Source organism: Maylandia zebra, linkage group LG17, assembly GCF_041146795.1.
Source record: "Maylandia zebra isolate NMK-2024a linkage group LG17, Mzebra_GT3a, whole genome shotgun sequence".
In the NCBI taxonomy this organism is placed as follows: Eukaryota; Metazoa; Chordata; class Actinopteri; order Cichliformes; family Cichlidae; genus Maylandia; species Maylandia zebra.
The window spans coordinates 19,916,041-19,933,375 of NC_135183.1; the positions used below are offsets into that span (position 1 = coordinate 19,916,041).

Consider the following 17,335-nt stretch of genomic DNA (forward strand, 5'->3'; position numbering starts at 1 on the left):
TGCCTGGGGCTTTAACGGCCCTCCAGGTGCCAGCGGGGCAGATGGTCGAGTCACATTTACTGACACAGGTGACAAAAAGAGAGAGACGGAAAGGGAGAGTGATGCTGCTGCTGCTAAAAATGACAAGTGAGGCTTCATTTGCATATCGCTGTCAGGATTCTGCTGCTCTGCAACCTGATTGGCTGCCTGCCTGCGTGTGCGTGTGTATGAAATCCTTTTCTCCACGCTCCTCTCTGAGAAAGACTTTATACCCTACCTCCCCCTGGTGGTCACTCAGAGAAGCTGCAGCTTTTAAAAGACAAGTCTGAGGAGAAGACAGAAAGTGTCAGACGCTTTAGACGTCCAAATCCTGCCAAAAATACCTATGATTTAGCTGGGCAGACGTGCAGACAGCGATTGATAAAGCCGGAGGGAGGACAGCAGAGACGTAGAGACCCAGAAACCAGCAGAACAAAAGAGAGCCTTAATGGACTGCTGAGTGACTGACCCTGATTCCTAATGGACACAAACACATGACGCATTGACTTTCATTCATTCCCCGAAGGGTCGGCCTAACCTGAACACAGACCAGAGGAAAAAAAAAAAAAAAAAAGCAGCTGGGTAACAGCTGTCAGGAGCCACACAGATTCATCTCAGAGCAACAAAGAGGTTCAGTCAACAGAAACTCGTGTTATTGATCCAGAGGGGATCGCAATCCATCACACAGTGATTGGGCATTTCAGAAATCTAAAAGTTAGTTTTAGACTTGCAATTAAAAAATGTTGTTTAATTAAGGGACATTTCTTCCAGCTGCACCACTTTAATTGCTTTCAGTTTAAACAGGCTTTTATTTGAACACCTGGATTAACACCAAAAGCAAACATGTAGGTTTGAAATGAAATAAAGATTTTTATTGTGAGTTAGCATTTTCCTAGTTTTACACCGCTTTTACAACCTGACATGGAAAGTGTAGCAGCCTACATGAGAGTTATCTATTTCTATTCATATTTAAAGAGCTGGCTATTTTCAGCCAGCCTGGAAAATGAAATATGGCATTTTTAATTCATAATAAAAGTCGCACCTTTATGGTTGTGCCACCCTGAAATCTGAGAGCAAACAAATCACTGGAAGTTGTTTTAATAATCACAATGGTTTTGAATGTATTGCTGCTGATAAATATATATATATAAAAATATAAATGTATTATTTTCAGAGTTGTATACAATAAGGATTTTTGAATTCATCATTAAAACAACTGTGCCACCGTTTTGGTGTTTAGATATGAAATTATAAAAAAATATTAATTATTTGAATGCAGTCAGAATATATTCAAACTAAAACAGTTTTTCAGGATGAAGTCCTGAAATCATGAATTAGAAATAAATTATTTTAAACAGAAATGATGCAGAGACACAAAGATCAGTCTGCACATGGCATCATTAACCTGAATATGAACAACAGAAGTGACTTCATCAGACTCCAATGACTCTCCTCTGCTTACAGAGAGAACGTTTCACTTCTGCTAATCTTTTCTTCATCATTAACAGTTTCAGTACTTTTATTTCCTGGTATTAAAGCATCTGCTGCTCTGGTTTTCAAGTAGTTTGTCACTTATCTGCTAGCATAGCATTGCCCTTTTGCTGTTGTAGCAGCCTTAGCCGCTGCGACCCTTTATGGTTATTTGTGCCGAGAGCTTCTTGTTAATGTTTGCAGGAGTGTCTGCTAAACACACACATTCACATGGTGAAGCAGAACAGTTAAAGTTTCTGCCACCTTGATGTGAGCCTGTTAGCTTTAGCATAGCATTAACCAAATATGTATATGTATACAAGTTTAACAGGGAAGTTCTGCATGCCTGTCACCAATGAAATGAAACTGTGATGTTTAGCGGCTTCGTTACCTACAAACCTCAGCTCCACTACCTTACTGAAGATAGCGGGTGTACTTCTCTGGGCTCAGCACTGATAGGCTTTTACTCATGATGTAACCATGGAGCCCAAGTTGAAACTGGCTGGGAGATGCGCTGAGCTAGTTTAAAAAACTGGTGAACATAGAGAAAGTCTTTTATTAATTAATTTAACTGCATTATTATCAGAACAGAGCTAATTAGAAAAATGTCTCACAAATAAAAAACTCAGCAGCAACCGCTTCCTGAAGGTAGAATATGGTGAACAAACAAAGATGGCCTCAGTATGTGACTACATTTCACAGTAATCTGACACTATGTCGACTGTGGGGCTGTGGCTGGTTTCTGTATGATGGTTAATCTGAATGTGGTGTGGGTTTAAGGCGGGCCGAGGACAGCCTGCACAGGAGTGCTAATGTTTTATTTTCTAATGCTGAACCTTAGAGAGAAAGAGGGACAAAGACAGTAATCGGGCAGCTGCAGCTGGCAAACACACACACATGCACAATAATGGATAAAACAGATCAGAGAAAGCAGTGGAAATACTCTCCTCTCTCCCCGTCTCTGCAGGTTTCAGTGTCAGACTGACTGCTGGACCATCAGAGACACCCTAAGACACAACACATATGAGTGTGTGTGTATTAGTAAGCGTGTTTGTTAGTGTGTCCATGCTGGGCTTATTCAAGTAGAAAATGAGTGAGTGTATGCGATGCCAGAAGCTCGGCTGTCCACCTGGATGCTGCCCAAGGCTCAGTATATGTGCGAGTGTGTGTGTGTGTGGGATTGTGAGTGTCAGGATATAACAGATGAAGGGCAGTAAAGCAGATTCTCATCATGAGTCTCTTTCCTTCTGGTGTCCACAAATTAAACGTTTTTAAAGCTTCCTTGCTGCTAATTCTCTGATTTCATGTTCGGCTGTTAAATGCAGCTCGATGGTTGGAGGTCAAGTGATTGAGTCAGCCATTACTGAATTTTCCAGAATCAATAAACAGCACATTGGCAGTCTATACACATGCCTACACTGCCTCCTTCTCCATACTTGTTTCCTCTTACTAGATGCAGATGCTGGTTTTCCAAAGAAAAGCACTCTTGAATTGTTCTTTTGTTTGTTTGTGTGAGTGCGTGCGTGCGTGCGTGCGTGCGCGTCAGTCATAAAGTTTCATTTCACATTAATGTTTTGGAGACTGATCTCTGGTTTGCACCTTGAGGGGAACCCTTTTTACCATTGCAACAATCCTGAAAACCTCCCTCACAGCCGACTTCTGTGATCACTTTTAGGCTTGGGTATTGCGTTCTGCGCTGCTGGATGTTCTGATGGGGGTTCCTTTTTTAGCATTGAAAGGACCCAAAGATCATCCCCTATGGCAGCTTTCTGTGGACCTCCAATCACCTTGTGCCAAACCCTACTGTCTGCTGTAAAGTCTTAATAATAAATCATCTACTTCCTGGTCAATGCTCTACATTTGGCTCTGTGTTCTGAAGAAGGTTTTGTTAATCATGGAAAGAATTCTGTGGTCATCCCCTGCAGCTTTTTTTGTTTTGTTGATGGCAATAGTTTATCCTTTCACCAAAAATATACCAAACCCTTGATTTGGATTTGTTTTTCTGGTACGTCTCCAATGACCTTAATGAGGGTATTTCTGACTTGCACTGAGAGACTCTTTGAATGTGTGTTTTGGCTGCACAGCCTCAACTTTCAAATGCAACTCTGGAGCTTTGACCTACTTCATTTATGATGAAATATCAAAGAAATAGGCCACATAGGTCTGGAGATTACAGAAGTGAACTGTCAGCAAGTGTTAATATGGGTTAATGCATACACAGAACTTTTCTGAGCAACCATCCAGAAAACAGTCAGCCAGTCGTTAACCTTTAAAGAGTTCTTCCATATGTCTAAATTTGGTTGAAGTGAAATGTTTTCTTTTTTTAAAATACAATTTTCTGTTGACTATAGATCTAACAGGTCTAAATCTAAAGCTAATCATCTACTGCTTTTTCTGATCTGGATCATGGTTCCTTTTGACCAAGAGGACCAAAGACTTTACTCTGAGGTGGAGCCTAGACACCCTTTATGGGAACTTCACTCCCACCAGACCTTTGATTTCATTCAGTTAGTACCCACAGCTCAAGGCCACAGGTGATGGTAGGAACAAATATTGACCAGTAATATGAATTCTGAAATTGCTGCCTCAGAGAGGTTGATTGTGGGCAATCTATGGTGTCGCAAGCAACTTACTCTGGTAGGGCTTCCCAAGCTAAACTGGTCCCGGGTGAAGGGCCAAATTAAAGAGGACTTAAAGGAAAACCCAAGAACGAGGCGCCAGTGTACACTTGAACACAAAAACATAATTCCCGTGTATCCATAATGTGAATTAAAGACCTGAATCCAGGTCTCAATCTAAACATGCTCTTCTTCTCTGTAATGTGCTCCAGAACGTCCTGGGTCCAAGATACGGCTTAGTCAACCCTAAACTTTTGTTCCAGGTGGGTGAGAGGCTGCTCATGTATATTACAAACAGGCAACAACAGAATAAATCACCTACTTTTATTTAACACATAAGACTCTTAGTGACCTCAACATTTCTGTGTTCGTTTGTAAGAAAATCCCGTCAGCCAAGTTCAACATTTGGCTTTAAAATCCCCGCAGGTCCACTTACTTTTGGTCATGTAGACGATTACACAATATTTGCACACACCTTAACAACATACACACTCACACACATTTAAATGGATGAAAAAGTCAGGAGATGACACACACAGAGTCAGCAGTTTGTTCAACAGAGTCGTGGTGTGTGTGTGTCTGTGTGTCTTGGTAAAATCTGTGAGAGACGATACGAATAATACATTAAGCTGAGAAATATGGATGTAAACACAAACACGCACACATACAGAAGCACATCTTCTATTTGAGGAGCCAGGCAATATGTCCTCATAATACTGGTGTCAAGTACAAACACACACACAGATTCAGGTCTGCTTCAGTAATCCTGAGGACAAAGATGAGCAGAGTTCTGACATCAGCACCTCTTAAAGGACACAGTGTGTATTTTACTGTGTGAGAGTCTGTCGCAGTATAGAAAACGATTTTGCGACAGTGTGTGTGTTTCAGTGTGTGTGTACTTGTGTTAAAGCCATTTTCTCTGCTTCTTAGCTGAAAAGCTTAAAACAGTGGGATGATGTCATGCTGTGACACACACTCTTTATCGCGCACTTGCACAGACACACACACACACACACACACACACACACACACACACGCAGCCTAATCATAACGCCCTTCTATGTGTGACTTCTCAAAGATTTTCTCGTCTTTTTAGGGAAAGAAACACTTTAAAACCCGTTTAATATTTTTAAAGAAACAAGTCGATCTGACAGCCGTTCAGCTGCTGCTCCACTCGTGTCACATGACCTTCAGCGCCAAAAGGGAAGCTAAAAATTGACGACACAGTCTGACTGCACTTCACTGAAACAGCCACAAAATGTATTTAATGTTTCCATGTTATGACACATCCCTGACTTTACAATCACTTTATCATAGTCACCAAAGATCTTTTCAAACAAAAATACAATTTAATCTTCGATGACTCATCTGTGATCCAAATTGAGAAGACGGTTGACTGTTTGGGTCATTTTTCACCAAAAGATCTCAGTAAATAAACAACTACACAAACTGCATTTTCCAGCCTGTATTTGGAATACCTGGAATAATTATCTCATTTACTTAAGACTGGTTTAACAACTGCAGCTGTAAGTCTATGGAGGGCCGTAATTGCCAAAACACATAAATACAATTAAATGTTTAAGGAAAAAACACAACAACATAAAAACGAAATAAAAGAAATTTAAAGAAAATCTATAATATATAGATTAAATAAATAAAATCTAAACTTTTATTAAAATATAATAAATTCATTTGTTAATTTATTACATCTAATATAAATAAATCTATTCCCACAATGATTTTTTTGTTTGGTTCTAGATTTCATGGCACATAAATCAGAGACATTTATTTATTTATATTAATTTTGGGAGCAACTGTCCTCCATAAATCACTGTCTGTATGCCGGCGGCTGTAGTCTGGACTCTGTGTTTATGAGGACATCTGTGAGGTAGATGCTCCTGTTGAGCAGCACATCAAATCTGGCCACGGATCAGACTTTCAGAGCGGCCTGCAGGCGCACAGGTGCTGGACCCTTCTGGACCTGCCAGGTAAGAAATCGGGGTCACGCACCTGACGCTGTCACCGCTTGCATGCTGCAAAAAGCTGCCTGCAGCATCCGTGTTCTCCTCCACAGGCTGGCCTCAGCTTCGTCAGTGAAGCCAGGAAATAATCATTTACTAAATCCACCACAGTTAAACGTGAAAGAGGAGACATAAAAACAGTCTGAAGAGCCTTTTCACCTCATAAAAGTTAACAGAGCGCACGCACACACGAGCTAAAGCCCCATTCGGATGGGATTAACCTTACAGAGGGAAGCTGGGGTTAAATATTCCCCCGAGGTCTCTGGCAGGGATTTGAAACTTTGCAAGATTACAGGAACAGACGAGCAGAAAGCCGCTTAGAAATCACAGAGAAAGATTCTGCAGAACTTCCCTGAAAATCGCCACATTTTCATAAAAAATAATCCTGGGATAGCTTCCTTTAGATCCACCACATTTTAATCAGGAAGGTCTAACAGCTAATACAGCTGCTTCTAATGGCACCAGGTGCGCTTAAAAAAAAAAAAAGAAAGGAAAAAAAAAAAGGGAAAGGCGTCATCATGATCACGTCAAACTTGTACAAGGCAGCGAGTGTAATAGTCTCATCATTAATTTCCAGTGCTTCAGATGTCACTTTGCACCAAATTCTAAAGTAAAACACTGAACTTTAAACATATCTGAGCCCTCACATGTTAAATACTAACAAAACATGAGCTTAAAGAAAATTACACCTCAATATAAATGAAACTACAAATCTGTAAGAGACACTGAAAGAATGTGATATCAATGGATTCATGACAGCAATTAGAGGTCTAAGAGATGTTGACATAACTATCCATCTATCGACTTTCCACCTCTTCTCCGGGGCTCTGTCCCACGATGCAAGTTCAACATAGCCAGGATATGATTTCCCTCTCTGGCTTCATCCCTAAGGTTTCCCAATCCAGCTTGAAAGAGACAATGCTGCCAGAAGTGACCAATCAGAAACACAGACAGGTCTAATGGCAGCAGATCAAACTGCAGTATTAGGAAAAAAATGGAAGAAAATGAAAAAACAATTTTAATCAAAATAATGGACTGACAGTTTCTGAGAATCTCGAGGGAGAAGGTTTTTCATTTGACGACGTCCATGGATACTCGACTTCAGACAGTCATTCACTGCAAAGGATTATTATCAAAGTATCGAAAACAATTACTAAAATGAAAATTATATTTGGTTTTACAATTACTTCTGGACCTCTGAAAATGGGGTAGTGTATGAAAATGCCTAAATTCTGGAGACTTGATGAAACACTTTTTATGAGAACAAGATCACATATTTTACTTAGGATCAGGGATTACGCTTGGAGTTTGGGTGATTTCTTAGAGTATTTTAAATTAAATATCAGTAATTTAAGCTGTTAATTTGCTCACTTATGTTCTTGTTTTTCTGTCTTTCTACCTACAAATCAGCTGTTGTCACATCTAATCACTGCCTAAATTTCTTGAACATGAGAACATAAGATTTATTTTTATTTAACTCTGGGTTTCCCTGCTCAGTTAAGAAAAAAACTCATGGGAAAATTTAACTAATTAACCCAAAATTCTGCTCAGTTTTTCATCATTTTATCTCACGGGGCTCCTGCGTTACTCCTGACTCCTGTGTTTAGATTTAATTTCTCATTTTCTTTGAGTCAAATCCCTTTGAGATGAGTAGTGACATGAAGCAGTAGCGATAAACATGTAAGTATAGTAGTACACCGTGTTTCCGTCATGGTCTGTCTATGTATTATTTACCCGTTGTCTATATTTATTCTGCTGCTTTCAGCTGCGTGATATTTTTTTTGTCCTGTTGTGTTTGGGTCTTAGCGTTTAACATTTTGGTGTTTTGTTCTTTTTTCCCCAGCATCCCGCTGTGAAGGACTATGACCAGTTTAGCTGGAAGCTGTACACACACGCGCACACACACGATTATATTATTATCTCTCCAGGAGCCCCACACACAGGTTTACAACACAACACCAAAGCAGCACCGTAACGTGTTTGGAAAATGGCTCTGAGGCTCAAACTGCTCAGATTGTAGAGGCTTTTTCAGTCACTTATACTCATCCAAAGCTAGGAATAATTATTGGGTTCATTATCAGTTAGTTTGTTTAATGATGCTTTTGTTCATTGTTTTGTCTGTAAATTGTAAGGACACTGTGAAAACATTGGTTTTGATTTTTTTTAACAAGAAGCAATGGAAAATCCAAATACAGAGTTTACTATTTTTTTAAATCAAAAGAGTCTGAAACATGGGACACTGTTTGTTTATTTTATTTTATTTTTTTTTGGGGGGGGGGGGGGGTTGTTTATTTGTTTTGTTTGGGGAAGTGCATAAGAAATTAGTCAAATATATCAATAAATCACATTTTATTTATATAGCTACTGAATTCATGCCAGACAACTTAAGGGCCCTTTTACTTTCAAGGCACTTACTTTTTGAAGCACTTACTGGTTCAAATCCTCGTGGTGTTCCCCAGGGCACAATTCTGGGGCTACCGTTATTAATTTTATATCTGATACACTCGGGACAGATTACTGAGACGTTTTCCATTAGTACCGTATTTTCACGACCATAAGACGCACTGTGCTAAAAGGCGCAGTCTCAGTTATGTGTGCCCTTACTGTATTTAACACACATAAGGCGCACTGGACCATAGGGCGCATACAAGTACCGTATGCGTATTTAAAAATAAAGCGGGAGCAAACCTGAATTCGGTACCTTACTCACATTTCTATTGCCGGTAATCGTCATCATCAACAACACACAAGCATACAAGTGTGCGTATTTAAAAATAAAGCAGGAGCAAAACAAAGTTTGGTACTCACATTTTTATCATCAATCAAACCCATCGAAGTCCTCATCCTCTGTGTCTGAATTGAACAGCTGCGCTAAATCTCCATCAAACATGCCAGGTTCACTGTCTTCACTGTCAGAGTCACTTTCCGTGCCGTGCGGCTCCTCGGAAACGATGCCGGCTTTTGCGAAAGCTTGAACAACAGTGCCAGCAGACATGTTAGCCCAAGCATCTACAATCCATTGGCAAATTGTGGCGTAACTCGCCCGGCGCTGCCTTCCACTCTTAGTGAAACTGCGTGGAAAAAACCACCTGGTCTCCTTACATACACCTCCCTCAGCCAGTCTTTCATCATTTCCTCATCCATCCAGCCCTTTTCATTTGCCTTAATGATGATTTCTGCTGGAAACTTCTCTTTAGGCAAAGTCTTTCGCTTAAAAATCACCATAGGCGGCAGTTTCTGTCCATTAGCATGGCAGCCAAGCACAACAGTAAAAGAAGACTTTTCATACCCCGTTGTGCTTATCGCTACCGTGCTGGTCCCCTTCTTCTCCACAGTGTGACTCACCGAGATGTCAAAAGTGAGCGGGACCTCGTCCATGTTTGTGATGTGGCTGGGCTGGATGTTTTTGTCGCCGATGTGTTTGCTGCAGTAGGAGCGGAAAATGGCCAGCTTTTCCTTATAATCCGCTGGAAGTTGCTGCGCTACCGTAGTCCTGGTCCGGATGGAAAAATGGCACCGTTTCATAAAACGAAAGCACCAAGACGGACCTCCTTGGAAATGTTCAATGTTCATCTCTTCAGCTAGTGAAACTGCTTTTAGCCGAATGGTGACCGTCGAAACGCTTCTCCCGCTCGCTCTTTGCTCGATGATCCACCGCTCGAGTCTTTCCTCCAACTCAGGCCACCTCGCCTTATGTCCGCGGAAACTCAGCTGCGTTTTCTTGACCTGCCGAAGCTTGTTTTCCAGCTTCCTCCATTTGCGAACCATCGATTCGTTAATCTTAAATTCTCTCGCCGCTGCTCGATTTCCATGTTCCTCCGCGTAGCTGATGGCCTTCAGTTTAAACTGTGCTTCGTAAGCGTGTCTCTTTGCCATTTTCAGGGTTGTTAAAACAACGATGTCCTGCATAATGCACATACCTGTTCTTTTATACAGGTATGTGCGATTGTCCCGGTATATACGATCAACGCCCACACTTCACCCTTTAACGTTCTCATGGTGTTCTCTACTTACAACACATAGGGCGCACCGCGCTATAGGGCGCGCCGCACTTTTTGAAGAAAATCTAAGACTTTTAAGTGCGCTTTATGGTCGTGAAAATACGGTACCACTTATATGCTGATGACACTCAACAATGTTTAATTTGCAGTTACATAAAAAAGAGAAAGTGTTATAGTTTCACATTTCTCTTTCTGAAAATCAGCAAATGTTTGGGATTTATTTAAAATAAATTAAACTTTTATTTTGGTCTAGGCCGTCTGGAAAGAAATTGAAGGATGATCATAAATAAGCCTCAAATATGAGTCAATAAGCAAGCGATATTAATATAGTACTTTTTGCAGTCGGAAAAACAAGAAGTTTTTACAATGCGAGAATAAAATTATTTTATAAATGAGAATAAATGAATGAAATACATAAATGTGAACAAATTCAGAATGAAAAATTGGATTTTGACAGAAAACTAAAAGAAAAGATGCTCCTGGGATTATCATTCGTTGTTATAACCAAGTAATTAATAATAAAAAGGCAAAGATTTTATAAGAGGTCAATCAGCACGCTGTGGGTGGATAAGTAAGACGTGAAGACACGACCCCTTCCAATTAGGATATGTTTACATTTCATAGTTTCATTTATGAAGGAGATTAATTGGTACCCACTCAAATCGCAGGCTTCACTATTTTCAGAATTTAGCAGTTCAATAAACTTTATTCATCCTTTGTGGGGAAGTTAGACCTTAAACAGCTGCCCAGAATTTGGGTGCTCATCTGCCAAATTTATAATGAAGAGACAAAATTGTTGGCAACAGAGGAATTATTGCATCTTCAGTTTGTTGCACCACCCATTGGTATTCATGTAGGTCTTCTTAGTGCCCATAAAGGTTCACTACAGAGCTGGGATCCTATTGGGAGCAGTTAAAGGTTAACTCTTACATTCATGACCCACAAATCTGGATAATGTTAAACACTTAGCTGTCTGTTCAGGTCTCTTCAGGAATAATGTGAATAAAAACACACCTCTTAAGTAAAGTGGAGAATGTGTGGCAGTGGTCATGAATAGTTTTTATAAAGTGAGCTAAAATGGTTTGCTGAATCTGACACAGAGTATAAAAGGAGGAAAACCTACTGTGAGTACACCTTAGGTGAGTGTTGACATGTTTGTTTCTATTCTAGCTTGGCCATGTGGTCAATCAAAATCTTCTTAAAATCAGGTTCATTAAACTTCAGCTTATTGTCATGACAGGATGCCTCTGTATAGACTCAAGTTTTATGTACAACAAAAGAGAGCTAATGATCATTTCTAATAAATACTGGATTATATTTAAAACCAATTACGTTATAATCAATATGACAAAATGTTCAATCCAATTTAGAAATGCCCAGATAAACAGGAGTTCACCTACTTGCTGAAGAGTGAAAAGTATCCACATACATTCTACACAGTGCTTTGGTTTGTGGCTTTCAAGACCACAGAAGAGCACAGTATGGTTAAAAAAAAAACAAAAAAACAAAAACAAAACCTTTGACACTAACTTTCATTTACAAATGATTGTTTAGTAAATGAAACCCCAAAGATATTTGAATTTATCCTACCAAAGACTACGATAACAAGCAATGTCTCCACATTCACGATACTTGGAACAAGCTTTTTTTTTTTATCTTTTTACCCAAACAGTTCGCTCACTGAAAAATAGAATAATAGGTGGTAGGCTTTGCCAAATAATCTGACTGATATTTTTTTATTCCCCTTATTAACTCTACCAAGAAGGTCAAACTATCCACTGAGGTTGAAGAAAGAGATGATGTGGCATCCAAAAGACAACAACTGTCCACTAGCTAGATTGAATCATTTTAAATGTAGACGGGATTAAAGTTCAAGACCCTAGCTGACTGTGGGGACATGACTCTTCTCTAATGCTTTTCCCAGCCCACACATGAAACAAAGCTGCTAGATTATTTCCCAACACATGAACAGGGTTCCATATCACCAATGGCTTGATCGTGCAGAGCCATTAAAAAAAAAAAAAAAAAAGTATGTCCACCAATCACAGCTCCAAGTTCACCCGTGAAGCAAACCTCACTATGAAGTTCTTTTCTTGAGCCAGTCGGCCTGTTCTCACAGTAAAGAATGAGCAGTTGTTTGTTCATAGTAATAAATAATTGTACCTTGCTTTTTGAAATGGAAATGAACGTGTGCAACGTAAAATCAATCACAAGTCCAGTGAACATACTTATCCTGCTTTCTACCACTTAGAGTGACCAGAATTTACAGAACTAACTTCATCCATTTTCTACTGCTTATTCAAGGCTGGGTCACGGTGCAGCATTCTACTCCTCCACCTCCTCCAGCTCATCCAGAGAACACCAAAGCATTTCCACACCAGCTGAGAGATGAGTCTTTCTAACGTGTCTTGGGTCTACCCCTGTGGTATCCTACCAGGAGGACATGCCTGAACCACCTCACCTGTGGAGCAGTAGCGGCTTAACTCGGTGCTCCTCCCAAATGACTGAACTTCTCACCCTTAAGTCTAAGGGAGATCCCAGCCACCCTTTGTAGAAAGTTCATTTTTACCCCTTGTATCTTTGATCTCATTCGTTCGGTCAATACTCAGACCTCAAGGACCAGAGGTGAGGGTAGGAACGTAGACTGAACTTTGCTTTTACACTCAGATTATCCACAACGGACAGGTACAGCATCCACATCACTACAGACACCACCCGAGGTACTCAAAATCCTCCACTTTTGGCAGTAACTCATCCCGCAAAATGACCTTGTTTTAACTAAAACTGGAGTCATGGATTCAGTTAGTAGTAGGGTAATTTTCCCATAGACTTCTATTCAAATGTCAGACTTTTTGCAACCAGGAGTGTCGCCCCCTGGTGGGGTCTGAAAAGAAAGTTGCATCCATGTTTATACTGTATTTAGGAGGACCTGTGCCGATAAGGACAGTGAAGATGGCCCAGTCTTGCTATTTATTGGGCTTTGAGTACGAAGACAAAACAAAGCTTGGTCGTTTTGGGTCAGAAGAGTCTTGACCAGCATGCACAAAACACATCGCCTAAAGAACACACTTCCTACATACATCCTAACTGACTAATAAATTGCTTTTTCGAGCTGTCACTGCAGCTCACAAGAACTCAGAGCTGCCCATCAACAAGCTTCCAGAGGCTGGCCAACTGGATGAAAGGGAGAAGGGTCTTATAGAGAGAGAGCAGAGTGGCGATAAAACAGCTTATTTTGGACATGGAGGCACAGAATTAGATTATTAAAGCTTACTCTGAACGTGAATGATGCAAAAGGCATAAATGGTTCCCTTTAACAAACACCACAAAACATCCAAATGCACACACTCACTGTGGGTTTAACACCCTACAGCATTCAGCCATGTGTGGCGTTATGGAGGGGGTGTTATGGAGACATTACAGGCTGCTGTCAGAAAGCCTTAGTCACCGATTTTACCGAGCACCGGTCTGTATGCCAGGCATTTAAACGGCTCACCTGTCATCATGTAGTCAAGCCCTCCATTTCCACATTCATCCAACTAAACTGAGGTCACACATTTCACTGTAACACCGCCCGCGCGCACACACTCATACAAGGGCAGACCTTCGCTTGACCAGCCGTTTATCCCGCTCGGTTTACCCGCCTGTTAGCCCGTTAGCAGCCCCACTGCTAGTAACCGGTCACCGGCTGATCAACGTAAAAATCACCGTAACGTCGCTGTAACCTCAGCCGCTGCGTCAGATTAACAGGAGACAACACACACACTCTCGCGCGCATGCATGCATGCGTGCGTACACGCGCGTGCGCCGCTCTCACTCACTCACTCACTGGGTATCAGTTACCAAGTTTCACTAATTTAAAGACACCAACCGTCTGCGCGAGCTCCACCAGCGGCGCCAAACCACGCTGCACAAGAGATTGCACGAGCGATAATTAGTGTACACATACACACACTAGTCGCCGGTTTGATCGTACCTCCCTCCTGGTCCGGTTGGAGGCAGGCCGGGATGTTTTTCTTCCAGCCGGGCATGATGCACCTCAGGGCGGATAGGGAGTCCAGGGCGGCCGCTAGCAGACACACACCACCAGCAACGGAAGGAGCAACAGCAGCGGCGACAGCAACATGGCTAGTTAGCTTTAGCTTAAGCTGCTCCACTACACAGGGATCCACCTCCCCCTGCACGAGCCTACCTCTCTCTACCTCTCCCTCTTTTCAACCTCACACAGGCACGCGAGCCTCCCTCTCTCTCTCTCTCTCTCTCTCTCTCTCTCCCCACTCCTCCTCTTTGTCTATGTCTCTCTACCCCCTCCCCCCATCTGTAACTCTACCCCGCGAGCCTCGCTGTGGTCTCACGGGAGCGGGAGAGCGACGTTTACAGAGATGGTCAAAAGAAAGAGAGTGGGTGACGTGATGACCGTGAAGGAGCCCGCGAGGCACTGACGCTTTGATGTTACAGAGGTTTCTGAAGACTGTTAGAAATGTATCCAGGTTCCACTGAGAGTCCTAAAGACTGTTAGAAATGTATCCAGGTTCCACTGAGAGTCCTAAAGACTGTTACAAATGTATCCAGGTTCCACCAAAGGTTCTAAAAACTGTTACAAATGTATCCAGGTTCCACTGAAGGTTCTAATGACAAATGTATCTGGTTCATAGTTTAGTTCCTACAGAAACGTTGCTAGTGGCGCACCGTTCTACTGTCTTCATTCATTCAGAGCAGAGATAGAGAGAGAATCTGTAAAGAGACAGAAAGAAATCAATAAGACTGTGAGCCAGACATCCTCCTCCAGCAGCCAGTCAGCCTGTACAGTGATGAAGATCCATAGAGGCAGAGGCGTGGAGGAACTACTGAACCAGAACCAGCAGGACATGGTCCAGAGACCATATTCTGTACACAAAGAGGTGAAAAACAGCAACAATGGACAAAATGATGACAAGATGAAAAAACAAGCAAACAAAAGAAAAACAGGCAAAAGAGCTACAAGTCGATACAACACCAACAAAAGCCACAAGTAGTGAAAAGTCATCACAAAAATATATATTCTAATAATAATTTGATGGTGATCTTGGTATTTGGTATTTTCATTGCCAAGTTGTGTGTCTTACTCTTACTTATAGTTGTAAAAGTATGTCAGCAGAATTCAGCTGAGGGGGCACAGTGACCTTTGTGAATGGGCCTGGACCCCTGGGCTGTCATAACACCAATGCTGATGCAGAATTAGAACAAAGAGGGAAAAATGTAAGTTAAAGTGAAAAAATGACAACTATTACAGAGGGAAAGAAAAAAAACAAGCATAGAGAGAAACAAACCGACAACAAATAATAACAAGAACACTGAAATATACAATATGACCACAGTGGCTCCAGAGGGACACAAAAATATTCAAAAAAATACCTCTACTGGAAATTTAAAAAAGCATAAAATCATGCAAAACGGCAACAACGAGAAACAAAAGAATGACAAAGAGATTTTTTTTTTTAGTTTGTTACCCAGAACACTGCAGTAGTTATTTATAGATACACATATAGTAACAAGTAATTTGGCAAGAACAGATAAGACTTTTGAATCCATGAAAGAATTGTTGAGGTTTTTTTTTCTGTAAAGAGGACCCAGAAATGCTCCTCTGGACTCGAAGAGTGAAAATATTCTGAGGACTGAATCTGAGCTTCTTTGAGATCATGAACACTATGTCCTTCCAGACCACAGTTATTCCAGGAAGGGTTTTGTTTATTTAAGCAATGCAATCGAAGCCCAAATTTCAAAGCCAGCGTCTTTGATTGTATGGAGGATCATTATTGCACATGTTATCGTATATCTGTGAGGGCCCCAATAATGCTGAACAATTTATACACATTTGCCATTGCTTTTGGGTAACTAATGCATTAATTAATGTTTTGCTTCTTTGTTGTGAAGCACTCTGTAATACGTATATATGTTATATATATGTTTTAATATAACTATGAAAATAATGGTTTAGGCTGAATTTCATGGTGTCCATAAACATAAATCATTATGTGATTTTTAAAATAAGCTGTTGATATTTATCCAATTCTGTCTCAACCTCTTGTTGCCAGGAGCAATGTTCCCTCTAATTTTTCATGTGTCTGAGCGAACACACAAACTCCCTGAGCGATCCCGTGGACCACTGTGAGCAACAGCAGACATGGTCACTGTGGTCACGCCAGCATCAAATCCATCCAAGTTACATGGTTTATTAAAATAATCAAATTACAGCATTTACATTTATGTTAGACTACTTTTAATTAACTGCTTTAGCCCACTTACAATGAAAATTAAAAAAAAAAAATGTTGTTCATGACCTGTGTAGTATGTTAACACTATTGGAAGTAAAAATAACTTGAACTCCAATTTCGAAAACACAACTTTCCTTTTTTTTTTCTTTTCTGATTTTTATAAAGCTCTGACTTGTATTATGAGTATGAGTCTGTGGTCTGGGAGAGAGTCCTGTAACTCTCTGTCTGTATATACAGTATATAATGACCAATGTTGGGCAATTAATTATATAGTTACTTCTTCAAAAAAGTAACTGAGATTTTTGCAGCTGTTTACCTAAAAATGCAGCCAAGGCGTTTTTTTAAACAAACATTTCAAACTATTTACAGAACAATCAGCTGTTCTGCATCAAATTTGATGCCACACAAATTATTTGTGCAACTCCCAAAAATAATTTCTCTCCACTATGAGATGAAGGAGAACAGTCTGATACCTGCAGGCCTGACAACAGGAGATGTATCACTCCTGTAACACCTGTAACATTCAGCAGTCGCCTCATTGTTCTGACACACACAACAAAACTAGTGGCTACACTACACACTAACTACACAGGATTTGCACTAAACATCACAAATGTCTCACATCTCAAAACACCGCCATCACTCCTAAAACATCCCCCCTTCCTAAACATCTAAATGCCATGTTGCCATATCATTTTTTGATTGGTCAACATGGTACATTTTTCGACCAATAGGAAAGGGTGGGGGTTTTGGGCGTTGTTTTTGCTCACAGGCGAAGAGTGCTTTCGAGCGTTTTCATTATAAAACGCCGTTTTTACCGTTTCTTCCCGCAGTAAATATAAACAACGATAGTATTCAGGAAGAAAACCAAACATTGCAAATATTTTTATCATAACTCTGGTTTTATGTGGCCTATCAACACAATTTATAAACTGGTATAAAGTCCACACTTT

At 40.7% G+C, this 17,335-nt stretch overlaps 1 protein-coding gene across 2 annotated transcripts in view; it reads right to left on the reverse strand.

The window, feature by feature from the left end:
- Positions 1-14,646, reverse strand: part of grip1 (glutamate receptor interacting protein 1) — a 66,580-nt gene extending 51,934 nt beyond the window's left edge. Inside the window, exon 1 of one of the 2 annotated variants that reach the window (XM_076876180.1) lies at positions 14,105-14,646. In XM_076876180.1, the coding sequence (XP_076732295.1) occupies positions 14,105-14,159 (55 nt within the window). In that variant the 5' untranslated portion in view covers positions 14,160-14,646. The remainder of the gene's footprint in view (positions 1-14,104) is intronic. The other variant, XM_076876178.1, reaches the window with a different exon arrangement.
- Positions 14,647-17,335: the final 2,689 nt, after the last annotated feature.